Source organism: Canis lupus, chromosome 1 (genome assembly GCF_003254725.2).
Source record: "Canis lupus dingo isolate Sandy chromosome 1, ASM325472v2, whole genome shotgun sequence".
Lineage (NCBI taxonomy): Eukaryota > Metazoa > Chordata > Mammalia > Carnivora > Canidae > Canis > Canis lupus.
In genome coordinates, this window is record NC_064243.1 from 101970222 (window position 1) to 101996673 (window position 26452).

At 56.8% G+C, this 26452-nt stretch overlaps 1 protein-coding gene across 18 annotated transcripts; it reads left to right on the plus strand.

The window, feature by feature from the left end:
• Positions 1-130: 130 nt before the first annotated feature.
• On the plus strand, positions 131-26452 carry ZNF787 (zinc finger protein 787). Of its 18 annotated transcripts, none has more exons than XM_049099628.1 (5): positions 1216-1701; positions 12632-12688; positions 15143-15231; positions 16533-16640; positions 24692-26452. In XM_049099628.1, exons 2-5 carry the CDS (start codon positions 12684-12686, stop codon positions 25768-25770), a joined length of 1281 nt encoding a protein of 426 aa, XP_048955585.1. In that variant the 5' UTR covers positions 1216-1701; positions 12632-12683; the 3' UTR covers positions 25771-26452. The 18 variants fall into 18 exon arrangements, with proteins under 18 accessions (XP_025279574.3, XP_025279573.3, XP_025279580.3 ...); XM_035712635.2 differs by lacking the exon at positions 12632-12688 and adding an exon at positions 14246-14428; XM_025423783.3 differs by lacking the exons at positions 1216-1701; positions 12632-12688 and adding exons at positions 5117-6170; positions 14246-14428.

Genomic DNA, 26452 nt, shown 5'->3' on the forward strand with positions numbered 1-26452 from the left:
CTCAACCACTGAGCCACCTAGGTGCCCCGTTTTTTTTTTTTTTTTTCCTGAAAGGATATTATTAGATCAACAATGCACATCTCATGATGGATGCAGACTGAGATGTGAGTGTATACAGCAGTCAGAGCAGAAGTAATAACACTAATAAGTCGTACTAATTACTAGCACTTTTATTGAGACCTTCCTAGAAGTCAGGTCCTGAATGAATCAAATTTGCACAGATTATCTTACTAAATTGAAGGTTGAGAGGTGTCATTCAACAAGTGAATTGTACATCCCATCATCCTGACTCCCAAACTCGGTGACTATTCTTTTTTTAATGCATCGTTTATATTTATTATTGGTGACCGTTTCAATGAGGACGATAATAAAACGGTGATGAATAATCAGGGTAAGTTATCTGCCACTTACCTGAGAGCCAGTCACCTGCACAGGGGCAATGACTGGAGGGACTTAACCTTTCAGGTCACTATGGTGTAAATAACAATTATATCTACTTTCTATGAGAACACTGAAATAAAAGCTAACATTCCAGGAGTGCTTCCCAGGTGCCTGCCTCACAGGAGGGAAGCAGGTGAATCCCCAGCTGCTAGGATCAGTGGTCTCGGATGGGGGGCAGTGGCCAAATACAGGACTCGGGAGGGAGCCACCGCTTGGAGTCCAGGCTCTGCGTTCTGGGCGTGTGACTTTCGGCAAGGGCTGAGCTTTCTGTACCTTGTTATCTGCAAACCGGGAATGTGTTATTAATGGGACCTCGAGCATGCAAAGCCCTCGCAAGTGCACAAAATGCTACTACCTGCTGAAAAAGGAGAGCACTGAGGCCGAGAGTCAGTGCCCGAGGTGCACTCGCTCTGTTCGGGGCCCGGGGACAGGGAGCCTTCCCAGCTCCAGGGCTGGCTTTGACCCTCTCCGACTTAGAGGGAAGGGACCCAGGGCAGGAGGGGGCTGGCCGTTCGGCAGGGCAGGTGGCAGGTGCAGCAGGCTAGGGCACTTGTGGGGCTTGCCTCGGGGGCGGCAGGATCCCCGTCCTCAAAGTTCACTCCGGGACCCGGCAGGGCTCCTCGGGGCTGTGCCCCGGAGTCGCCTCTGAGCGCGGAAGCCGCACCCACCACGGGCCCCGGCACCGAAGGGGTTATGGTGATAGAGACGACCGGAGGACCTGAGGTGGCACGAGCGGCGCTCGCCGCCACTCTCCCCCACACCTTTCCGCCTCAGGCTGGCGCGGAGCGTTGACCGCGCAGGCGCGAGCGCCGGGCGCCGGGCGCGGGGTGGGGGACTTCTCGAGACACCCGGAAGTCTCCGCCTAACGGGCCGGGCCCGCGCCTCCTGTCCTGGAAGGGGGCGGGGCCCGAAGCCCCTCGGCGCGCGGCGCCATAGAGCGGGCACGGAGGACCTATGTCCTAGAGGCGTCCGGAAGTAGCTCCCAGGGGCGCCCGCTCCGCACCATAGAGCTGGGGGGGCGGTGGCTAGGGGGTCGCCGGGCTTGCCGTCCTAGAGCGGCGAGGACGGGGTGGAGGCTGGCCGGGGGGCTGTGAGAAGGGGAGGGGGGAGCAGCGCGGGCGGAAGCGGCCAGGAAGGTCACTTCCGGCCTGGGCGCCCGTCCCCCTGACCCCAGGGTCTGAGTCGCCGCTGCCGCCGCTGCCACCATCCGCGAGGGAGGAAAGAGGAGGAGTGCGGCGCGGCGGCCCCGGGGCCGAGGAGGTGAGGGGAGGGCGCGGAGGCGGGGGGGCGTGAACACGGGGCCGGGGTGGGTGCGCGCCTCGGGGAGCCCGGCTGCGGGCGGGGGGCGGGCGGGGAGGCGGGCGGGCGAGCGCGACTGGGCGGGCGAGTGCGCGTGCGCGTGCTGGGGGGGCGTGAGTGGGCGCGCGGCCGGTGACGCGGGCGGGCGAGGGCGCGCCAGGCGGAGTCGCGGGGAGCGCGCGTGCGCGGCGCCGCGGCGCGGCCGCGCCAGGGAGGGAGCGCGCGTGCGCAGCGCTGGGGCTCGGGCCAGGGGCTCGGGGGTGGGGCCGCCGCAGTCTTCTGGCAGGTCGTGGCCGGAAGTGGTGGCGATTCCCGGGGGAAGTTGAGGCCCCAGTGGGGGAAAGGGACAGGCGGGCAGGGCTGGCTTGGCCGGAAACGGCGGCCTGGGGGGCGCGTCTGGTTTCCTGGCCTGCTCCCCCTAACCTTAGCGCTCCTTCCCCTTTCCAGAGGAGCCCGGGTTCCGCTGCCGTCCCGGGCGGGCTGCGTGCGGCCTTTCATCCGGCCGCCGAGGACTGGCTTTGGGTCGGCGGGAGGCTCATTCATTCGCCGCGGCGCGGGCTGCGGGCAGGAAGCGCGTGCGCCGGGCGGGGCTGGGGGAGAAGGGAGGAGTGACTCGGCCAAGGTCGGACACCGCTTGGCCCGAGGCCGCGGGGGGCGGGGGGGGTACGGGACGGCGACGGCGGACGGGCCCCAAGGCCACCTGAGGCTGCTCCCATTCCTGGCCGCCAGGGGGGGACCCCCCAGTTCGTGTAGATGGGGGTCAGGCAGGCTCCGGATGGTGGCTTCGCAGGCTCTCCCTGTGCCCCGCCCGTGAGCAGAGTCCCGGAGCAGGCGCGCAGAGATGCGGACCCAGACACTAGAGCCCCTCCCCTCCCCCAGAGCCCTTGTGCAGAGGTCAGGAAACTGTGGGAGCCCAAGAAAGACATCCCTACACAGCCCAGTCCAGAGGGCTTCAGACGCGGGTCCAGTTGGGAAGGAGCTGGCCTCCTCCCTGGGGAAGCACAGTTGCTGTTGATCCGGGCTTATCTCCTCTCTGAGAGTGTAAGCCTCTTTGGCTGAGTACAGCTGGCATTCAGCTGCCCTTGCTGCACCCTACTCTGGTCTTCCTGCTTCTGCCTCAGCCCCCAGAGCGTTCAGATCAGATTCCTATTTCATTGTTTCTTGTCATAGTTTTTTTCCCCCTTAGAGGCCTTCCAGATCTAACTCCCACCCCAACCCCAGTTGAGCTAAGGAGCCACAGAACTCTAAGGGCTATTCTCCATGCTGCCCCATGAGCAGCACTGTGGTGTGTTAGTGTGGAGTGTCTGGGGTCAGACAGAATCGAATTCAGATCCAAGCTCCATACCTGGTACTTTGTGATCTTACAGCACAAATGAGCATGATATCTCCGTTTTTGCCTGGGTAAAATGGAACAATATGATAGTTTTGACTTGGTAGGGAAACTCTTAATGCTTTGCTTTTAAAGCCAGACCATGTCTCAGAGAGGTGAGCAAAGGTATATGGGAAGGGCTCTGTAGCCAAGCATTCCTAGGCCAGGCCTTGCCTCCTGTCTCTTCCAGCATGGTGACCTTGGACTTGTCACTTCCCCTTTTCCTCCTCAGTCTCCTAAGGTGGAGAGCACAGCCAGCATTCCCTACCATGTGCTGGGCCCACAGGCTCAGTTCCCTGCCATGGGGTGTGAGAGGAGGGTCTCTTGACACATGTTTCTTGAGGCTCCTCTGGGCCAGACTCAGAGCTGGGCAACACTGGGTGGCAGTTCCTATCCTGCAGCAGCTTGGAGGGCTGTTGGGGAGATACACACAGAAGCACCAGGCAGAGGGCTGGGGGGATTTCCAGAACAGCCTCCGGGGACTATAGGAGCCCGGAAGCATGTCCCTGGGTGTGTGTGTGTGTGTGTGTCCTGAGTCTTAAAGGACAGGGAAGGATTGGCTAAGAGGACCCTGGGCCTAGGTGGGGGAGGATGAGGGTGACTCGCAGTTCTGGCCCGTGGCCTCCAGCAATGGTCTGGCTGGCCCAAGATCCTTAGGAGTCACTGCTGGGCACACAGCTCTCAGGGCACCTGTGGTCAGACACGTCTCAGCCCCCAGACCTCGCTCAGTTGTTCTCTGTGCTGCCCAAAGCCTTGCATGACTCTGAGAGTCAGCTGTGGCTCTGGCCTCTTGGTGGTGACAGACTAGATTTTTTTTTAAGACTTCTTCTTCTTGGGCAGCCCCGGTGGCGCAGCGGTTTAGCGCTGCCTGCAGCCCGGGGTGTGATCCTGGAGATCCAGGATCGAGTCCCACGTCGGGCTCCCTGCATGGAGCCTGCTTCTCCTTCTGCCTGTGTCTCTGCCTCTGTGTGTCTCTCATGAATAAATAAATAAATAATCTTAAAAAAAAAAAAGACTTTTTCTTCTTCTTTTTTTTAATTCATTCATGAGAGACACAGAGAGAGCAGAGACACAGGCAGAGGGAAAAGCAGGCTCCCTGTGGGGAGCGTGATGTGGGACTCAATCTTGACTCCAGGATCATGCCCTGGGCCAAAGGCAGGCACCCAACTGCTGAGCCACCCAGGCGTTCTTACAGACTATAAATTTGATGGCATTTGCTTCCTGAGCACTTGGTCCTGTGCCTGGTCTTCACTGTCCTGAGCTCTCAGAGGTCCTGGGATCGGGGTGGTTACCCCCCAGTTCAGGGGCATGGCATTGAGCCCCAGAACCCATAGCTGTACAGAGGACACGGGCCTGCATGTGATTTCAGAGCTTGGCCCTTTGCCATAATGCCACAGTCTCTGTTGACTTCTTTCTTTTGGTCAAGGCCAGGGGTGGGGAGGAGATGGGAATTATTGTGAAGGCCTCTTTGGTGTCTGTCATTGGGTTTGGGACTTGGAGCCCCCCCCACCCCCGGCTTGGGGTGCATTGTCATGAAGGGTCATTGGTTTGGGGTGCTCTAAGACCCAGCCTTTCATTTCAGGTGTGACTCGTGCTAATAGTGTCAGTAGCTTTGTTGTAGTGCAGAGAGCTCTGACCTCATAATCACAGAGCAGCCAGCCGAGCAGGGCCTGGGTGGGTGGATCAGGGCCCTGTGCTGCTCCACCCAGCCCCTGGGGCTGCAGGACTGGTCTGTAATGATGGCAGTTAGGGTGCCAGTGCCAGCATCCTAAGAGAGGAGGAAAGAAACGACCTTGGAGACTGGCCGACCTGGCTGGAGGCTCTGCTCATCTACTGGGTGGCTTTGTGATGTTGGGTCAGCCACCGAACTTGTCAGAGCCCCAGCTTTGACAGTCCTCATCAGGGGTCACCAGGCCTGTTCTGGGTGCCTGGCTTCTGCTGGACACACGCGCTGGCCCTTTGATCGTGACGCCAGACCCGTGAGGGTGAAGAGACACCAAGGCCAGAGCACCTTGTCCAAAGTCACATGGCTGCTGGGTGGTGGGGCTGAGTTGGGCTCTGGCAGCCTGCCCAGAGAGCTTGTCCTCTCTTCTCTGGCGGAGGTTGTGGGGGTGTGGATTATGAAGCCATGGCACCCTATGCGTGGGGCTGAGATGTAGCCTGTGCTTGATGAATGGGATCTGTTACTAATTTGAAAAGAGGACAGTTGAGCTGAGGGAAGGGAGAAGTCGGGAAGGCTTCCTAGGGGAAGTGCTACTTTCACTGGGCCCTGGCAGCAAGTCTACAGGGAGAATGGGCAAGGTGGAAGGATGGGAACACACCTACCATTGAATGAGGGTCTGGCCCGTTGATCTGATTGAGGGGTGACCTGTAGATGGCCTGTAGGAGTTCTTTCATCTGTTTTTTTTTTTTGGCCTGGAGGATATTTTTGCTTGTTGAAGCAATTTTCGGTTACTTGCCAAGACTTAAGAATTGGGAGTTTTCACAGACATCTCTGAAGATCTGGACACTGGGTGTTTCTGGATGGTGGCAGGTGGTCTTCCCGCTGTCCACCATGCCTTAGCCATAACAGTATAGGGAGGTTCCAGGAATTATAGAAACTGGCTTCTCTTGGAGATGGCAGGGAGTGGGGTCTAAGGTTTGCCACCTCCTGGGCTCTGGAGGAGGGCAGTGCCCCTGAGGCTAGGGTGAGGGTGGCTGAGGCATGCCTGGCCAGGTGGGAGGCAGCCAGAAGAGTGAAAGTTAGGAAGTAGGCTTACTTTGAGGCAGCCTAGTCAAGGAAAAGAGGAAGAAAAGTGGGGTTGGGGGCACAGGGAAGCAGGATCATAAGGGACTGCTTTGCTCAGCTTTTTCAGTGCACTGGAAAATCTGAGTGAGGCATAGGTTGCATTCTGGGGAGGTATGACCCACCCACCTGACTCCCAGTAAGATGGAAAAGATCTGAACACACTATCATTATGGAAGACGTGAGATAAGTTGACAAAGGGCTCCCCTTCCCCCCTGAGAAAGGGCTTAAGCTTCCAATGGCGTTGCAGACTGGCCCTCAGTGTCGAAAGCACAGGTGAGAGCTGGCAGGACCAGCTGTGGGTGCGGGACATGGTCTGGGTGGGGAGCAGAGCAAGGAACGGATGGGTGTTCAGGCCTGGAGCAAGGGATGAAGCCATCCACAGAAAGGGAAGTGGGTAGAAGCTGCTGAGGAGGGGGCGGGTGTCTGCCTGCAACCCCGGTGGGCCAAAGAAGGGTCTGAGGTCTAAGTGGCCCCTGTCCAGTCAAGCCTGCAGGCACCAGGCTGCTTCCCTTTAGTGAGCTGTGGGTGCTGGGTGGCAATATGTGCTGGGGAGGAAGGAAGCTGGGCCATTGAGGTGATAGGTGAGTGTGATAGGTAAGTGGACCCTTGACAGGTGAGAAAGTGCTACTAGGCAGCTGGAGGATAGGCCGCAGGTCAGAAGTGGGCAGTGGGATTGAGGGCCTGGACAAGTTATAAGAGTGGGTGTGGATTTGGGGTTCAGCAGGGTGGTGGTGTGAGTCCCCTAGCCTACAGCACCCCCTTCAGAGTGCATGTGGAGCTGTGGTTGATGTGCTCAAAGAATATTGGCAGCACCCCCAGAATAGACTGCACCCACTGCCCTTCCCTGCCCCTAGCCCCTGGGAGTCACTCATCTATATTTCGTTTCTGTGGCTTTGCCGTTCTGAATATTTCATGCAGAGTCATGCTTGATGCGGTCTCTGTCTCTGTCTGATTTCATGCAGTGTGATGTTCTCAGGGCTTGTCCACCATGTGGCATGAGTCCATGTTTCATCCCCTGTGTGACAGAGTAACATTCTGTCCGATGATCGGGCCAATGTATATGTCTGTCCATTTGATAGGCATTTGGGTTGTCTCCAGTTTCTGGCTATGGTGATTTACGCCTCTGAACGTGTGTACAGATATCTGCGCGGGCATGTGTTCATTTGTCTTGGGTACACAGCCACAAGTGGAGTTGTTGGGTCCCACGATGATTCTGTACTTGACCTTCTGGGGAGCTGCCATCTCTCTTGCACAGTGGCCACCCCACTTCACATCCCCACCAGCAGTACATGGGTGTTTCACTTTCTCCACATCCTTGCCAGTGCTGTTTCGTATTTTCTGTTATATGCGTCCTGATACCCTGGATCTCATTGTGGTTTTGACGTACATTTCCCTGATGGCAGATGAGGTCAAGAAACTTGGTACATGCTTATCAGCTTTTCTTTAGAGAAATGTCTGTTCTGATCCTTTGCCCATCTTTAGTTGGGCTGTTTAAATTGAGTGACTTGAGATGAGTTGGTCTGCGATGTGGGGAACAGACTTTACAGAGGTTGTTGGGAGGGGGTGGGCACAGGAAGGCAGAGTAAGGGTGGGCGGGGAGGGGAGTGTGTGCTGGACTCTACTCCTGCCAGCATTAAAGACCCCTGGGTGATCAAGAGCTTGATGGGGGGAGTTGGAGCCTGGGTGGGAGGTAAGGGCAGGAGGTGGAAGGCACAGGCTCAGCTCTGAGGGAAGAGGACAGGACAGGACACGACGGTGAAGTTAGGCAGAGCAGAGAGAGCGTGGAGGGGTGTCCTAGAGGGAAGGGCCTAGGGCAGGGGCTCAGGAGAGGCCTTTGTTCTGCAGGAGTTGTTGGAGCATCTGGCTGCTGGTGCGGGGGAGGGGAGGCAGTGAGATTGGCAGCAGAAGAAAGAGGGGCTAATTGGTGGGCTGGCATCCAGAGGAGGTGGGCGGGATCTAATAACAACAATAATAACAATAATTTGTCTCCAGCTTAATAGCAGCCGGGCCTTGTCAGCTCCTCTGCTAATTGGATCGCTCAAGGGCCTGGCTGGGGTGGGCTGAGGGAGGCCTGCCCTTCATCTCGGGGTCTGGAGGTCAGAGCTGGGTGAGGTGGGGGGGAGGGTGGGGAGGAGCCAGGAGGGAAGATGGGGGGAGGTAGGGCCTCTGAATGTGTAGGATGGAAAGTCAGGCTTGGTCCAGAGCAAGTATGGGGCCTCCTGGTTGTGGGAGATGGTTGGGGGCCTGTCTGAGGCCACACCCCACTGTGCTTCCTCTCTGCACGCACCTCTGTGGAGTGGGGCCTGCAGTGCTTCCCCCACAACTCAGAGATCCTGGGTGCAAGGCCCAGAGGCCCACAGGGCTAGCCTGGAGGCCTCAGCAGCTTCTTGAGTGGTGAATGAGTAATGGGACAGGAAGGGACCTGGGAAACATTTTGGGAACACTCTTCCCAACTCTTCATCAGGACCCTGGTTAACCCCTGACCAGAGTGCTCTCCTGACTGTCCCCTGGCCCTGGGCCCTGGTACTTGCTGGGCTTTGTGGGGAGCCACTGCCAAGCCAGAGCCCAGCTTCCAAACCAGGGTAGCTCTGCTGTGGGCAGGTCTCACCAAGATGGTTGGTTTAAATCTCCCTGGGAGGTGCTGTAACCTGGTAGTGTGCCCTATGCCACCTGGCCCCTGCCTGGTAGCTCTGGTGGGAGACCCTGCTGACCCATCGAGGGTCAAAACAGGAAAGGATGCATCTCTGCCTTTCCAAGGCCTCTGTAAAGTGCCACTGTGTTTGGAGTCACGTGCAGACTCTGGCCAGGGCCCTCTGTGACCTTGTGCTCTGGACCCAGTGCCTCTTACGCCTCATTTGTGACCCGCAGGGCCTTCATTTTTTCGGACTCTGCAAAATGAAGAGGTGAGCACCTTGTGCAAAAAGAAAGAAAAAAACCCTTTTCTTCTTTTGGGGTCTCTTGTGATCTTTTTAGGGTGATTTTGCTTAGTGTTTCATGTTGTGGTTTGTTGGTGCGGGGCTGCCCCCAGGGTTGCCATGGAGCCACTGGCCCTCTCTGCTCAGGTACTGGGAGCCATATGCTGGGGGAGGAAGGACTGTGCATGGCTGGGCACCAGGCCCCGCTGCCTGCCCCCTTGTCCTGTCACACTTTGTGTGCAGAACACAGATGGAAGGTCACTTTACTGGGAGTTTCAGGAGGTGACTGCAGGGCACCGACCCCCAGGCTCAGGGCTGCCTCCTGACTGGCATCCCTGCTGTGGCCCCCACCACCCCCGTGCATGCTCCTTCTGCTCCCTTCCTGCCCATTGGAGGCTCAGCACCTCCAGGTTTTCCTGTCTGCTTGGCCTGGGACATTTCCCCTGCATCTTGGCAGCCCTTCCTGCTTTATGTTAGGGTCAGCATATGTTTTCTGTAACAGGCCAGGAGGCAAGTATTTTGGGCCTTAGGGGCCTGGGGGCAAAACGGAGGATCTAGTGTAGCTACTTAGTTATCTTTTAAAGTGTGACCGTTTAAACACACAGGTGAAACCGATTCTGAGCAGAGGTGGCTTACACAGCTCCAGCTGGTTCCCAGAGGGGAGGGCAGGTTTTCCTGTGCCCTCTTCGGGTTTCCGGCTGGGACTGACTAAAACAGATTAACAGGAGGGAAGCACACAGATTGTATTTCCACAAACATGGGAGCCTGAGCAAGAGAGACCTTCACGAAGTGCTTCTGACCCTTCTGACCTGGAGTGTGAAGTGGATGCGGCCTGGGGGCTCTACAGGAGATGGTCTGTTCATGCAGGCGGCTTTCTCCAGGTCCAGGGAGGGCCCTGTGCTGTGTGGCTCTCATGTGCTCTCAGGAAGAAAGGCGACCTGAGAGAGACCGGGCACTGCTCTGCAGCCATGGGCCCTCTCACTTGCCTCTGTAGGGGCTGTTGTTAGCTGCCGGCTGGGTAGGCTGGGTACGTGGGAATCTCATTGGCTGCAGATGTTTAAGGAGTGCCCCTGCACCCCGCCTCCTGGCCATGGGTGTTTTGAGGAGAGGACAGGGACAAGGGGGTGGTGGTGATGGAGTGAAGGCCAAGGCCCTCCTGCAGGAAACTGGTCTGAGCTGGAGACTCGGGTCTGGGAAGTCCCTGCTTTCGGTGACTTCCATGTCCGTGGGGGAAGCACAGCACACCCACTTGGCAAACAAGTTTCCGCACGCAGAGGAGGGTAGGGGAGCCAGCTTTCCCAGCACACCTCCTTAGCCCCGCTGTCCCACAGCCCTGTTAGCACTGTCTCCTTTTTTTTTTCTTTTAAAAGTTTTTTATATTTGAGAGAATGTGTGCATGAGTGGGGGAGGGGCAGATGGAGAAGCAGGCTCCCTACTGAGCATGGAGCCCCACATGGGGCTCCATCCCAGGACCCAGAGCTGAAGCCAGATGCTTCACCGACTGAGCCGTCCAGGCACTTCTTGTTTTCCTTGAAGATGTAATTGGCTCTATTAAGTGGGGGAATGGGGGAACGCACCTCATTTTCAGTGTTGGTGGCCTTGTAATCAGAGGGCCCCCATGCAATTTTTTAAAGTCTGTTTACTTTTTTTTAAGTCAGTTTTTTTAATTTACTTGTATCTTTTTTAAAGCATTCTACCTTTATTCTTTTTTAATATTTTATTTATTTATTCATGAGAGACACAGAGAGAGAGAGAGGCAGAGACACAGGCAGAGGGAGAAGCAGGCTCTATGCAGGGAGCCTGATGTGGGACTTGATCTGGGAACTCCAGGATCACACCTGGGCCGAAGGCAGGCACTAAGCCGCTGAGCCACCCAGGGATCCCCGTCTGTTTACTTTTTAATTGAGATGTAACTTACATGTCGTGAGGTCCACTCTCTTAACGTGTTCAATTTAGTGGTTTTTAACACATCAACAACGTTGTGCAACTATCACCACCATCTGATCCCATGATACTCTCATTGTTCCAAAAGAACCTCCGCACCCATTTGCAGTCCCTCACCATCCCCTCTTCTAGCCCCTGGCAGCCACCGTCTCTGTCCTGGACGTTTCTGGACGTTTCACAGAGATGGAATCTGCTCTCTGCGGCCCTTTGTGACTGCCTTCTCCCTCTGGTGTTTGCACTGTGAGCAGCTCTGCTGGAAACATTCGAGATTGAACCTGTTTGTGGACACTTGTTCTTGGGTACATGTCCCTTGGCTGTGTACCTGGGAGTGGATTCCCGGGTCACAAGGTAGGTCTGTTTATCGTGTGAGAAGCCGCGGCTGCTCGGCTCGTTCCACATGCTCGTCAGCTGTGCACTGGGGGTTCTGTGCCTCACGGTTACTGTGTGTGACCCGAGGGCCAAATGATGGTGTCCCTGCCTTGCCCCCTTAACACAGTGATTTTCCCATCGCAGTGCACAGTCCTTATGGCGATCCAAGAAAGAATCAACGTGTAGTCTTTTTTCCCTTATTACAGAAGTAATTACTTATTCTGAAAAATTAATAAGTTGAGAAAATGAGGATAAACGAGAAGAAAAGTTAAAAGCATTCTTCCTGCTATCAGCAGGGGGCGTTATGACCCCTGTTTCTGAGGCTGTCGCTTCTGTGGGATTTTCTTAGGCTTTCTACCACGTGGTGCTGACGGCTTCTTTCCAGTTTTTTCCCTGCTCTAAATCTGGCTGTGATGAACTTCTTTTTTTCCCATAAGAAATATTTTCTGAGGTTTGGGTTTCCCCTCAGATGAGCTTCTGGAGAAGGGGGTGGCCTGGTCAGAGCCCTGAGCACCTGTTTGCGGCTCCACAACTGTGTGGCCAGATTGTGCCTGAGTAGCCCGGGCTGTCAGGTTCTGTGTGGACTGTGTGTGGCACCACCTTGTGGCTTGGGGCTCTTCGGGCTTCCTGGGGGTCCGAAAGTGTGGGTGGGCAGGGGGGACAGAGTTGCGTTGCATTTATCTCTTGAGCCGCTGTTCTGTTCAGACCCTTCATGCAGGCATCACATGCCCATCATAGGCCCTGTGGGTGCTGAGCGCTGGTGTGGGTGCTGTGTACCTAGTGGTCCCAAGGTCAGGCTGATTGGGGGCTGGGAGGCCTCTGAGGGGGTGATGCCTCAGGCAGACAGAGATGAAGACTGCTCTGCCCTCCTAGCTTCTGGGCGTTGCTGCGGCTGCCCGCCATTGCTGCTGCTATCCGATGCGCCTTGCTGTTGGTGCTGGGCCCCTCTAGGATGTGGCCTCACCCATGTTTGTGAGCCCATGTCCTCTATAAAACATGTGTTGTGTTGGGGCCCACCTCAAAGAGGTCACCGCATTTCAGACAACTCCTCAATGCTAGGTCTGGCCTTAGAAGCCCTGCAAGAGAGCCCTCCCACTCCTGCATCTCTAGCCTCTCCTCAGGGCCTTTGCACTTGCTCTCCCTGCTGCCTGCATCCTTCCCTCTCCACACTTCTCATGAGGGCCACTCTTGGTTCCTGTGGCTCCTCCTCCTGGGAGATCTCTGGCTCCCCCCTCACCCCCCACACGAATCTTCACAGAATTCATTGTCTGAAATCACCTTTTTCATTCAGGTGCTCATTCATCACTGGCAGGGCTCTCCTATGTGGCTGGAGCTGTGGCCATTCACTATAACATCCGCCCGTGTCAGAGCAACATCTGCCCCTTGGGGAGACCCACGCCTGTGGGGTACCGGTGACGGGGGCAGGTGGGGAGGAAAGGCGTGTGCCATTGAGCACACACCAGCACCTGGGCAGCTGCTGACATTCCTGCCTTATCTTCTCGTTAGGCCAAGTGAGGATCCAGTGAGACAGGGGCCATGTGTAGAGGGGGAGCTTGTGATGTGGTGGGTACTTCCATTTCATAGCGGGTGCTGTGATGATGTCTGTGAGTGAGAACCTGCACAGGGCACCCTCTGCATGCTTTCCTCACTGACCTGGCCTGACCCCGTGGTAGCTCCCTGCTGAGGTTGGTGGCAGGGTGGGTGGTGAGGAGGCCTGGCCTTGGCTGTAGCCTCCAGCCAGCCTTCCCCGCCCAGCCCTGCTTTCCTCCAGTCCACTCAGCAGCGCCTCTGAGATGGCCGCTTTCCATCTCCTGTTCAGTGTACCCCATCTTGGCCTCCTGGCCCCCTAGACAGGCTAGTCTTTGGCCTTTTTTTTTTTTTTTAAATTTTTATTTATTTACTTATGATAGTCACAGAGAGAGAGAGAGGCAGAGACACAGGCAGAGGGAGAAGCAGGCTCCATGCACCGGGAGCCCGACGTGGGATTCGATCCTGGGTCTCCAGGATCGCGCCCTGGGCCAAAGGCAGGCGCTAAACCGCTGCGCCACCCAGGGATCCCCTAGTCTTTGTCTTTGGTTGTGTCCTTGTTAGGTGTCAGGATGGCAGAGCGTTTGGGAGTGAGGACTCTGCAGTGACACTGTTGGTGTCCTATCCCTGCTCCTTGATGACCTCATGTCCTCTGCTGTGACATGGGGGCCGTTCAGAGCATGTCAGTGCAGGGTAATGCAGGGTGAGGCTAGGGCAGAAGACAGAAGGTGATTGGAGCCTGAGTGACAATATCGCCCGCTCAGAGGGCTGTGCCAGAATCGAAGGCTACGGTAATGGCATCTAAACCACGTAGAGCAGGGTCTAGACCCGGGGAATGTTGGCTGAAGGAACTGCTTACTGTATCTGCAAATGTTTGTTAACTTTTCATGGGTTCTTGGAGTTCCTCACAGAGGTTAGTAGAGATTATGGAGGGGCGGCCTCATGCTTCCCAGCAGTGGAATGGGTTCCATTTGGTCCCTGGATGGTGGTGACCCCCTCTCATTGGGGGATTCAAGAGAAGTGGGCTTGGCATGTTGTGCCAGGGGGCAGTTGGCCATGATTCACAGGTGCTATGGTGAGGTCCACATATGCAGTGAGGGGGGAGGGACTCTGGAGATTTGCTTAGAGCTGTAAGCACTCAACTCAAGGGACCAGGTTGATAGTGTGAGGCCTAGAAATAGGGCAGGGGGACCAGGTCGCACCACCTCCTATCAGAAGTCTGCACCACCTCCTGTCAGAAATCTGGCCCACCTGCAGGCTTCCTGTCAGGGAGTGCTGTCCCACCAAGGGACAGGTTCCCCCAGTGCTGGGTGTTGGTGCAGCACAGGACTGACGAGCCCGCCTGGGCCCAGGGCCTGCCCGGTTCTCCCTCCCCTGCCAGCCGACTCCAAACATGGGGCAGAGTGGATGGAGGCCAGTCAGGAGGTGGAGGATTTCTCCCCAGCATGGCCTGTTGCATGGGGTGAGCATGGGGTAGGCATGGGGTGAGTGTGGGCTGTGCAACAGCTCCTCTCTGGGCAAGGTGAAAACATGTCCCCTACAGTACATGCCCTCAGATGCACATTGTGGCTTTACTCCTTGGCCCCAATCCAGACGCCTGTCAGTGTCGGCTGGTGGGCTGGCATACAAGGTGTTCGATCCTTCCGTATGGTGGAGTGTTGTTCAGCCACGAGAAGGAAGGAAGCTTGGACACATGCCAAGGTGTGGACGAGCCTTGAAAACGTTACGCTGAGGGAGAGAAGACGCAGACACGGCCCCCAGGAATGTAGTGTGCCGGTAACGAGACCTCCAGAATGGGCAGCCCCTTAGAGACAGTGAGAGGGCCAGGATTGCAGAGAGCAGAATGGATGGCCCTCCATCCCCAAATGCCAGGGTTGTCTGGCCACCCCTTTTGTACAGGCACTCTGGAGGGTCAGCGATCAGCGCCTTTGTCCCCCAGGACCCTGATTCAGGGAATTGTTCAGTTCACGCATGCTTGAGGAGACCTGAAAGCGTGAACCCCATAGGTGACCTGTGTGCCTGTCTGTCTGCTGCATCATTCCGTGGGGGTGGGCTTCCAGGGCACTGGCAGGAGGAGCTGGGTCGGTTTCCTTGCTCCGGGGCTGGAGCTGCTGCTGTGCTTTGTTGTTCGATCTCATGGCACATCGGACAATCCAGGTGCCAGGCGGTGGCTGTGGAAGATGAGGCAGGGACATGGAGTCTCTCCCCGGGCTCTAGCTAGGATCCATACCTGGGTGGCTGCTCCCCAGTGCTTTCTCCTTGCCCAGACTGTGCATGACCTTGGGCTGGTCCCCCATCCAGGGGGAAGGTGAGGGCCATTTCGCCTTTGTCCCTCAGGTACCTGCCATGACCGTCTGCCTACCAGGGCCAAGCTGGGAGCTCGGAGCTTGGGCACCGATGGTTGCCAACGTGGGACCTGCCTTCCTGGGGCCCTCCGTTGAGTCTGGCATCCTATAAACTCTGTATTTCCATTTCCTCCCGTTCTAACAGGGACCCAGACATGGAGCTGCGGGAGGAGGCCTGGTCTCCGGGGCCGCTGGACTCTGAGGACCAGCAGATGGCCAGTCATGAGAACCCAGGTGAGGTGACCTTGGGCGGCGGGGCTTAGCTGATCCCATAGCCCTGGACCCCAGCTTGCTTCTCCTCCCTGTCCCATGGCTCAGGGTTGATGTGTCCTTCCTCCAGAGGGTTGTGGGTGCCCTTGGGGGCCGCTTCTGTCTCTCTGTTCCCCCAACTCCTGGCCCAGGCCCTCGCTCCCCAGCGTCCTGGGCCCCCTGCCCTATTTCTAGGCAGTCCGCATTCTCAAGCAAGAAGCCATAGAGTGGGGTGGGCATCCCAGGGCTGGGGAGACAGCACGATAGGACGGTGTGGCATGTGCCAGTTTTTTTTTTTTTTTTTAAAGATTTTATTTATTTATTCATGAGAGACAGAGAGAGAGAGAGGCAGAGACACAGGCAGAGGGAGAAGCAGGCTCCATGCAGGGAGCCCGACGTGGGACTCGATCCCGGGTCTCCAGGATCACGCCCTGGGCTGAAGGCAGCGCTAAACCGCTGGGCCACCGGGGCTGCCCATGCATGTGCCAGTTTTGTGGGGAAAGCCTGCATCTGGGTTTTCAGGGGAAATCTTTCACATTTTAAGTATTGGTGCTCTGTTTTGTTGAATAAAGCATTCCTTGGGTTGAATAAAGCATTCCTTGGGCTAAATAAAATTCACCTTTATCTCATGGGGCCGGGGTTTGCTTGCCGAGACTCTACTTTCCCATATGGCACTCGAGAAATAAAGCATGGACTTGGCTTTCATGCTGCTCTTGGTGTGTTTTTGTGCCAGGCATTATGCCAGTATGGAATCAGCACATTTTTTTTTTTTTTGTAAGGGGCCAGAAGGGAGATACTTCTGGTTTGCAGACCATGTGCCCTTACAGCAGGAAGGCAGCCAGACAGGATGGAAGTGAATGGGTGCGACCATGTGCCAGCAAAAATTGACGTACAGAACAGTTGCTGGGTTCAGCCCCAAGGCCAGCATGCCATAGTCCTCCTTAAGAAGGCCCATGGGATCTGCATGGTGATGGGGGTAGTTTATGAAGCCTTGGTTACAGAGGAGGGAACTGAGAACTGAGGGCTTTGTGCAGGGGGACCATGACCGTCCTTCCCTGCTGCTCCCGCTATCCCCTCCCTCTGACACACGTCCTTGGCCTCCCAGGCCTTTTAGAATTAACTTAAAATCCTGTGTCATTGTGGGAATGTCAGACCTCGGTAATGTCATGATTCTGCCCTCAGCTTTGGGGTTAGAGACACCTCACCAGTCCTCCTTCCCACTCATGCCTTCTTCTCCTCCCAGAGAGTTTAAAGAACATCTCAGATTTGTGTCATTGTACTCCTAGGTCCTCCACACGAAACAACAACTACAAAATGCTTATTACTTCACCCAACAAAACATCCAGGCTACCTTAACAACCCCAGTTTTCTTCAAAACATACATCTGCCATGGAGTAAGTCAGGTTTAATCTTAACGAGTCCTCTGCTAACTTGTTCTCTTTAGAAAACCTGTAAAATGTATGGGTGAGTGCTCATGGCCTCTTTGTCCAGCCCACTGTCCTGACCTGTTCTTCCTCATGGGAATCTACTGGAAGTTCCTGCTCCAGCCACCACTGCTGTGGAGCCACCACATGGTGACACCCCTTCACTCGGTTCACAGGCCGTGTGCCTGGAGCTTCTAAGCTGCTGTGTGTCCCGTTGTTCTGGGCCTGCCACTGTAGGTCCTGCCTGCCTGTGGGGTGACTGTGCTAGACTCCTGCCCTGGGACCCTGGGCTGATGCCCTGGTAGCTCTGGCCTGCAGGGCAAGGGCTGATGTCTGTGCTGACCCCCTGAGAGTGGGGCAGAGTGGGGAGGCAGGCAGGATGGGCTTATCCACCTGACCCAGGGTCTGAAGATGGCGGACAGAAGGTGCTTTTGGAGCCCTGACTTGCATCCACATGGCACAGGCGACCATGGAGGCTCCCTAGGGTCTGCCCCATCCCCTTTTTGACTTTTGGTGTGTTGAGCACCCACTCACAAAATACATTCTGGATGTGGCCACAGAGCCTTCCCGGCCCTAGCAGTCACAACCACCACCACTGCCTGGCACCTGGATTGCCACTGACCTCCACATGGTTCCTGCATCCCTCCTTGTCCACAGCCACCAACTTCTTGAGATGGATGTGAGGTCCTGGCTTGCCCAGAGTGGTCCCACATCCTGCACCACATACATTGCCTGGAGTTAGCTGGCCCGCCGTCTGCAGCGCGGATGCAAGCTATGCCCTCTGGGAGCCTGCCTCATGCCCTTGCCCCAGAGCCTTCTTCCCATAGCTGCTCCCGCCTTGCATTCAGCTCTGTTCAGGTGCCCCTGGGTCACCGCTTCTGTTGGTGGGGGGGCTAGATTGGGGGCTAGGACTGTATGCCTGAGGTCCCTGCCTCCATGAGGCCCGTAGGCTGCCAGTTGTCATGGAGAGGACTCCATTAGAGACCACCTTGCCAGAGGGCCTGTCTGATGGGGGCAGGGCTGGCTTCACCAAGGAAGGGCCTGCCCACTGAGGGCAGCTGGCTGTGGAGCAGGGGCCCTGTGGACAGCTGGAGGCAGGGGCTGGGGCAGTGAGGCTGGACTAGAAGAGCCCTCTTGACAGCAGCCTTACCTGGGACAGCGGGCTGCAGGCATGGTGGTTCCAGGGCTGGTTAGTGCAGCCATTTCTCTGTGAGCCACCAACCTTCTGGTTCTTGGTGGCCTTCTGTGTGCTGTCCTGGCCATCCCTGCACTCCTGAGGTGGTATATCCGCTCTGGCCCTTGAGTCCTCCCAGGCACCTGCCAGGGATTGCAGGTCAGGGAAGGGGGTGGGGCTGAGGCCAAACTGGCTCCTCTGGCGTTTCTGCCTGGCAGCTGTGTTTGGGTCCTGCTGGCCTGGTTGGGGGCGTATGATGTAGGAGGTGGCTTCAGGCTCACCATGTCTGCTGTGTCCCAGCTCAGTCCTGTGCTTGGGATTTTCTGGCGAGGGAGAGGGCACTGACTGGGCAGCCCCCGGCAATGTCACCCCAGGGACAAAGCGTTCCTTTGGGGCTCGGGTATGTTGGAAAGCTTTCTGGGGCCTGTTATGGGGGCAGTAGCCCCAAGCCCCGTGGCACTCTGTTTCCCTGAGGCAGCGAACTCCTAGAAGCTCTGGTGGCTGTGGCCCGAGGCTCCTTCCTTCCCTGAGTCCCGTGGACTGCACAGGTTGGGTGGTGGGCCCTGGTATAGGATGTTGTCTAACGGACACTCCAGCCCTCTCTGTCCCCTGAGCATTAGCCTTCCTGCCACCCCACGATGAAGACATACCCTGAGACATATGGCAGAGGGTGACCTGTTTTCTGACTGCTATCAGGGCCTGCATTGTCACTAATATGCCCCCTGCCCCGCATGTGTTATGGGGGACTGAGGTCAAAGTCTCAGACCCATTGTCCCTGCTGGCAGCACCTGCTCTGTGGTTGCTTCTGCTGCCTGTTGGTTTGGCAACTGCCCTGCCTCCTCTGTGGCGAACTGACCCTGCCAGGCTGTGACCCAGTGGGAAGCACGCGGCTGCAGAGAGCAGGTGGCTCTACATACCTGGGACTAAAGAGACCCAGAGAGTCATGTTTCCTTTCCAGTGCCTTTGTGAAACCTCAGGAACTTTCTCATTTTCCCCCTGTGCTTGGATGTTTTGGGGAATGGTGTGCAAACCAAGCTGGTGCTGCTGTTGGCAGTGGCGGGTGCTTCAGAAGCACTTCCTGGCTGCCCCATGCTCCTCTCCAGCCACTGGGCCATCCTGTGCGGCTGGGTTGCCGGTCAGAGAGCTGGAGTGGAGAGGCCAGGCCACCCATATGGGCCAAGGTGGCTGTGGGAGGACAGCCAGGCTCTGCACTGTCCCCAGGCAAGGGTGGCCCTTCCCACCCTGCTGTGTGTGGCTCCTGACGGCCCCAGGCTGGCCGGCCAGATGGAGCGGTCAGAGGCCTGGGGTCAGGCGGTGGCGAGGTGGGAGAGCTATCTAGGCCTGTGTTGGGGCTTTAGGTACAGGGTACTCTGAAAGGGAAGCAATCTAAAAAATTAATACATAAATAAAAATGACATCGTGATGCTCAGGAGGTAGCTCTCCCCACAGGAAATAGTCAGCTGGGGTCCTGGAAGTCACTCCCTGGAGGACAGGGTTCTGACCTCCCTCTGCCAGGCTCTGGCTCTCAAGTCATTATGGAGAACTCATCCAGAATGATGGCAGCCCTTAAACCTCCCCAGATCCCTATGTAAAAACCCAGATCCCTAGGGCCACACGGATGACCATACACTGTAGGTGTGATGGTGCCCCTGTGACCCCAAGATACAGTCGGATGGGGACAAACCAATGGCCACAGGCCTCTGTGGTGTTGGCATTGTGCTGGAGGGAAGGAAGCAAGAAGAGACCCAAATAGCCCTCGGGTTCACTTGAGGTTCCCACTGAGGCCACCGTCTGAGATTGAAGGTGTTCTGTCCAGACTGGGAGCAGGGAGCTTAGGGCCACAGGAAGATCTGGGGCTGGAGTGGGCTCTGGTGCCAACCAGGTCAAGCGTTCTGCCAGGACAGGACACACTCCGAGCAAAATCTTCCAGGAGGGAACTCCAAACTGAATGGGACCCCTGTCCTTGACCACAGGGAGGAAGGAAGGAGCAGGTACAGATAAAAACAGAGTGGCTGCAGAGCCAGGATTCTTGGGAGAGTGTCACGGACTCTCAGCTATGATGTGAGAATGTCAAGGAGGGAGCTCTGCAAACCTTGTGCCCCGGGAACTGGGGATCACTTGCCCACGAAACCAAGCAACAGGAACAAGCTTGCTCGACACCGTGTTCCCCCACCCTGAAAGCTATTAGAATAAAAGAGAAAATGGGCAGATAACAGCTACCCCCAACAGGGAGGCCAGGTCAGAGAGAGGGAGGGAGCACAGAAGCAGCACAGCAAGGAGCTAGGGTGTGTGGGGCTCAGCAAAAATTGGAGCAAAGTCACTTTCCAGTGAAAGCTGAAGGCAAAAATTCCAGAGGGAATAAAAAGAACACATTCCCTAAGGAAAGTTGGAGGTATCAAGGAGGGATGTTTAAAATCAAAAAGAAAAAAAAAATAAAATCAAAAAGAAATGAAAGAAAGGTTAAAACAGAGTTAAATTTTTTTTCAAGTTTTTTTTTCCATGTAGACCGGGAAGCCCTTGCAAGAAATCCAGAGCAAAGGAGGAGAACAAACAGTAAACACTCCATGCCAAAAAGACCTTCCTGAAATGTAAAAATTAGGTCTTGAAAGAGCAAATCACCAATGAAAATATCTCAGATGAACAAGCCATGTTTTGTCCGGGTCACTGGACAGTGAGGAAGGAAGCCGATCTTTGGGGCAAGTAGGCAGACATGGTGTCAGCCATGCTTAATGCCAGGAGAGGGGGTGATCGGGGCACATTAATCATTCCCAGGGGTCTGTTAGTGGGTGAGCAGAGTGGGGCCTTGTGGGGCCACGGGAGATTCCATAGGTTAGACTGCATGCAGCCCGTGGGGGTCCTGCAGTGAATGGACTAGTGCATGCAAAGCGTGCACAAAGCCATGCTTTGTGTTTTCAGAAATTGTAGCTGGCAGTCGTGGTGTTAGGGTGCTTATCTCAAACCTGTTACGGGAGTCCGCAGATGAATAATTACAGGGTATTCAAATTCTCTTCCTTTCCTAGAGGGGAGATGGCAGACGTCACATACAAAGGACTCAAGAAAAAACCTGTAGGCCTGGATTTGTCTGGGAAGTGTCAGAGTGAACTTGGAGCAATTTTATTAATAATAATAATAAAAAAAACAGTGACCATTTCCAGATTTTGGTCTTGAAGTACTTTTTACCAGAAGAAACCAGGGCCTCCTGGAAGGGGTGATTGCACGTCTGGGCAGCCCATGTAGGTGCACCTGGAGCATCCTGAGGCTGGATAGTGGGGAAGCCTCCAGGAGCACCAGGGTCCTGCCCCAAGGATGCGGAGGGCAGAGGGGGGCCTGAAATGGAAGTGATGGGACCCCTGCAGCTCCAGTAACCATAATGACAGCAGTGGACCGAGACCCACCAAATATGTTTAAATCCAGGAGTTCAGAGCGATGTTAAGAAAGGGGACAGTATTTGGAGTATGATAGAGGACCAGTTCATTATTTTGAAAACTGGACCCATGAGGGGAAGTGAGCGTGTATTCTGCCATGGCCACATGTGTTTGCTGTGGTGATGGGGAGTGTTTGGGGACCCTTCCAGCTGCCAGGGCCATGGGCAGCTCCGTCCTGCGCCCCTTGGGATCAGCCAGCGTAAGCACCACGGAAAGAGGCATGATGGCCACCATGTGTGTCCCATCGATGGAGCAAGAGCCTGATGTTGCCTTGAGGCCCAGCTGCACACTGGCTGCCGGTGCGGACACAGAGGCATCCCCCAAACCACATGCAGCGGGCAGAGGCCAGGTGGACTGGCAAGGCACAGGGAAATCTGGATGAAAAGAGACTTTCAGACACCCTGAATGAAAAAGTAACGGACCAGGGCCACCCCGTAGCATCTGGGGGTGTGCCTGTGGGCACCAGAACCCAGGGAAGGGGCGTGCAGGGTGGCGGGGGGAGGGAGGGTGGATGGGAGGAGGGGCTACCTGGTGGGTGGTTAGGTTCTGGGTCTCCATCTGGGTGGATTCTATTTACCACGGCCGGCTTTGCATTCCACCTGGGGCTTTCTGAACCTGTCATGTATTTTGCAACAGAAGGGCTAACGTGGAATTAAACCATATTCCTGTTTAGCTTCAGAAGTTCAGCTCGAGGGGCTCTGTGGTGGGAACCCTGGAGCTGGGCCCACCCTGAGTGAGAGGACAGTGAGAGTGCGGTGGGGAGCCCCTCCTGCCCAGCATGAGAGTGCCAGGGGACCCCCTCCCTCCTCCTTGAAGGGCAGTTACTCTTGTTTCTGTTGAGTCAAGGCTTTGTGCTCATGGTCACTGGGCTCCTCTCTGCAGCAGTTCCTTGAACCCTTTGAGTGCTAACACCGTGAGGCAGAAAGGTCCCTAGCCTTGTCTCCCCTGTGAGGAAGGGGCCGGCCACAGGGAAGCTGCTGACTGCCTGCCTGCCTGAGCAGGAGGCCGGCCCTTCTCCATCTCCACCAAGCCCAGAGCCAACCAGTGCTTGGAAGCAGAGACCTGGAGCCCTGAAGGTCTGTGGAGGGCCAGGAAACCACCTCCACTTAGCAGTTTGTGTAGCACCTGCTTAAAAAGTAGTAGTACACATGGTGGACCAGACACAGGCCTGGTGGAATAGCATGAGGTGTCCCCAGCCCAGCTGCCCCCCTACCCCAGGCAGTTCCCATCACCTGTCTGGATCCCTCTCCCTGATCCTAGACCAGGCACCCAGGCCTCTGGCTCCAAGTGATGCAGCCATTTGCTGCTGTGGGGGTTGGGGTGGAGGGGAGGATGTGCCCTGAATGGGTTCCCTGGGTCTCTGGAGCTTTGGTGGTACCACTTCACATGGCAACTGTGTAAATGTTCTTCCTGGCTGACAAGTGGTAGTGAACACAGTCTGTTGTTAATTTTCTTGACAACTTTGAAAACAAAACTATTTTCTTTTTAAAATATTTTATTTATTTATTCACGAGAGACACACACAGAGAGAGAGAGAGAGGAGGAATGAGGAGGCAGGGACACAGGCAGAGGGAGAAGCAGGCTTCATGCAAGGAGCCTGATGTGGGACTTGATCCCAGGACTCCAGGATCATGCCCTGGGCCAAAGGCAGGCACTAAACCACTGAGCCACTCAGGGATCCTCAACAAAACTATTTTCATGAAAGGAGTGTGAGCACTGGTGGTGAGTGGGGTGATGAGGCTTATTTCCCTACCCTGCCACCCAGGGCATATCACTTTCCAGGTCTGTTTTATTTTTCTCTTTGCTTTCTTGGTTTATGCTGACCCCAGATGGGCTCCAAGCCAGTTCCTCCGAAGCCCTGCACCTGCCTGATTTCCTCCCCGTGTAGTTTTGCTCCAGGTGATTCCATATCCAGTACAGGCCACTCTTCAGTAGTCTTCCCTCTGAGTGGTGGTTCTTATGAGTCCTGGTCTCCGGCCCTAGAGCTACTGACTGGATGGGTCTGGGGAGCCAAGCAAGAGCGTTTCCAAGTTCCCTGAGGATTCTGATGCTGATGGTTGGGCCTCTTGGAGGAGTGTTCCGTTAGTGTAAGGTGCTGTGGGGTGGCTCGGGGTGGCTGGTTTGAGACCCATACTGCTGTGTAGCTCATGGCTTTGCCTCTCCCAGGTTGTGATTCATCTTCTGGTGCCTGGGGTTCTGTGCTGTAAAGACCCGAGTTCCAAAGCACCACTCTGACAGGATGTAAACACATTGAGGCTTAACTACTCAGTGCCAACCTTGGTGCACATCCTAACACCTCTGCGTATTTGTGTTACCTGGGTCAGTGTGAGTGTTTTGGGCCTGGCTTCTGCATGTGTTGAAGGGAAGCTGTGGGCACCCATGGGGGGCCACCCTGGGCCGTTGGGCAACATGAAGCAGTTCCCAGCTGAGGCTCAGGCCCTGCCAGATTGGGGGAGCCAGGTGCACACAGGCTAGTCTGAGCTGAGTAGGCTGGGGGGCAGTGCGTCGCTCATTTACCCTGGGAGATGACTTAGGGCCAAGTGTGGTGCAGATGCCGGACAGGCTTTGAGGGCAGCCAGCATGTGGCTGAATCCTCATCTCATAGCTGGTGAGACTGGGCCACATGATCCTCTGTTATCTGCACTGGGCAGACAGGGACCAGGGACAGGTTTGAGGATGTCTGTAACAGAGGCTCCACAATGTGGGGGTCGCACTCCCAGTTATTGGGGCAGGTGGGATCCAGTGCCAGCCGGTGATCCCATTAACGAGTCCCATTCCTCCTTCCTCTCCTCCTCTCCACCTGCACTAAGATAGCCTTTCTGGAGCCCAGGTGTGATGCCATCACTCCTGGGCTTGTCTTTGCTCCTGGGCCAGGGTGTGAGCGGCCTGTCCCCACCAGTGGAGTTCTCCCTGGACCCTCCCTGCCCCACCCTGGTGCCTTGGGCTCCAAGCTTTCCTAAGCTCGCATCTGTGTTGTGTTCATTTATGTTGATGCTGTTTATTTCCCAGACATTTTTGGAGTCCCTGCTATGTCCCAGGCATTGTAACAGGTGTGGGGGGCAGCATCTGGGTAGGAAAAAGTCTTGAGGGGTGGGTAATGACCACATGAATGTTCAGTAAAATGCCAGGGAGTGAGCAATGCTTTGAGGAAAACGGGGCAGGTGAAGAGATGGAGAGACAGGTGCATCTGCAGACTGCCTGTCTGTGTAAGGGCTTCACGCTGACCCGACCTAGCTGTCCTCCTAGGTGGGTGCCACAGGGGACCCTAAGGGGGCAGGGCTGTGTGAGATGCCCAAGGCTTTGTGCACACACCCTGTGGAATGTGGCAGGTGACAAGTGGCAGGGCTGGCTCAAAGCTCCTGGCACTGTGTGCAGCCAGGGCTTCTCTGACTCTCCTCCTCTCCTGCCCTTTTGCCTTCTAGTGGACATCCTCATCATGGATGATGACGACGTCCCCAGCTGGCCCCCAACCAAGCTGTCCCCGCCCCAGTCGGCGCCCCCGGCTGGCCCCCCACCCCGGCCTAGGCCACCGGCACCTTACATCTGCAACGAGTGTGGCAAGAGCTTCAGTCACTGGTCCAAGCTGACGCGGCACCAACGCACGCACACGGGCGAGCGGCCCAACGCGTGCGCCGACTGCGGCAAGACCTTCTCACAGAGCTCGCACCTGGTGCAGCACCGGCGCATCCACACGGGCGAGAAGCCCTACGCCTGCTCCGAATGCGGCAAGCGTTTCAGCTGGAGCTCCAACCTCATGCAGCACCAGCGCATCCACACGGGTGAGAAGCCGTATGCCTGCCCCGACTGCGGCCGCAGCTTCACGCAGAGCAAGAGTCTGGCCAAGCACCGGCGCTCGCATAGCGGCCTCAAGCCCTTCGTGTGCCCGCGCTGTGGCCGCGGCTTCAGCCAACCCAAGAGCCTGGCGCGCCACCTGCGGCTGCACCCTGAGCTGTCGGGCCCTGGTGTGGCGGCCAAGGTGCTGGCGGCCAGCGTGCGCCGGGCCAAGGCGCCCGAGGAGGCGGCGGCGGCGGACGGCGATATTGCCATCCCGGTGGGCGATGGCGAGGGCATCATTGTGGTGGGCGCACCAGGTGAGGGGGCCGCGGCAGCTGCAGCCATGGCGGGCACGGGGGCCAAGGCTCCGGGGCCCCGCTCGCGGCGTGCCCCGGCCCCCAAGCCGTACGTGTGCGTGGAGTGCGGGAAGGGCTTCGGGCATGGGGCGGGGCTCTTGGCCCACCAGCGCGCCCAGCACGGGGACGGGCTTGGGGCGGCGGGGGGCGAGGAGCCCGCACATATCTGTGTGGAATGCGGCGAGGGCTTCGTGCAGGGCGCGGCGCTGCGGAGACACAAGAAGGTGCACGCCGTGGGCGCGCCGTCGGTCTGCAGCCACTGCGGACAGAGCTACTACCGGGCGGGGGCAGGCGGGGAGGACGACAAGGACGATGATGATGAGGCAGCTGGTGGGCGCTGCAGCGAATGCCGCGGTGGAGAGGGCCGGTAGGGGCGGAGGCCCGGGGGGGGGGGGGTGCGGGCAGGGCCCCTCGGGCTTGGCGGGGAGGATGGCGCAGGACCCTGACGCCGGAGAGACTTGGACCAGAGAGACCCGGACCAGAGAGACCCAGAGAGGGACGGACAGGGGCACGACGGCCGGTGCCGGCCTCATCATCTCCCCTGCGCCGCCACATGGTTCCCATGGTCCGCGAGGTGCAGAGGCGGCGGCCCGCCGGGGCCCTCCTGCGCCCCGCCATACCCCTGCCCCCTGTCCTTGGCCTGGCCTGCCCCCCTGGTTCTTGGAGAGCCTCGGGGAGCCAGAGAGAGGACGGAGCCCACAACTGAGAGACCGGCCTCCGGCCCCCTTTTCTCTTGCCGCCCACCCTGGGTGCTTGGGAGGAATGAGCAGCCTGGCTCTTCTTTAGGAGGGCTGCAGGGAGGGAGGGGGAGACAGCCCTTTCTCCTTTAGAGTTTTCTTTTAATCACACCACCTCCCGACTGCACCTTTCCATTATTTTGTCTTCTTCCTGCGGGTCCTGTTATTTTTCGTGGCCCTCGTCCTTGCCCTTCCCTGGATTTGGGGTCATGGAGGAGTTCTAGTGTACCCCTTGGAGACTGGGGTCCTGTCTGTTCCTGGCCTGGACTCTGCCAAGGAAGGGTGTGGGGGCAATAAATGGCACTATCTGACTATC

What these genes read in the sequence shown, in the direction of transcription:
- ZNF787 (XM_025423776.3), top strand. Translation starts at nt 8,634, where the DNA reads ATGCATCTCTGCCTTTCCAAGGCCTCTGTAAAGTGCCACTGTGTTTGG. An exon ending in GGACTCTGCAAAATGAAGAG is followed by an intron (nt 8,801 to 15,142) that starts GTGAGCACCTTG and finishes CCGTTCTAACAG; the next exon opens with GGACCCAGACATGGAGCTGC. An exon ending in GGCCAGTCATGAGAACCCAG is followed by an intron (nt 15,232 to 16,532) that starts GTGAGGTGACCT and finishes TTGTACTCCTAG; the next exon opens with GTCCTCCACACGAAACAACA.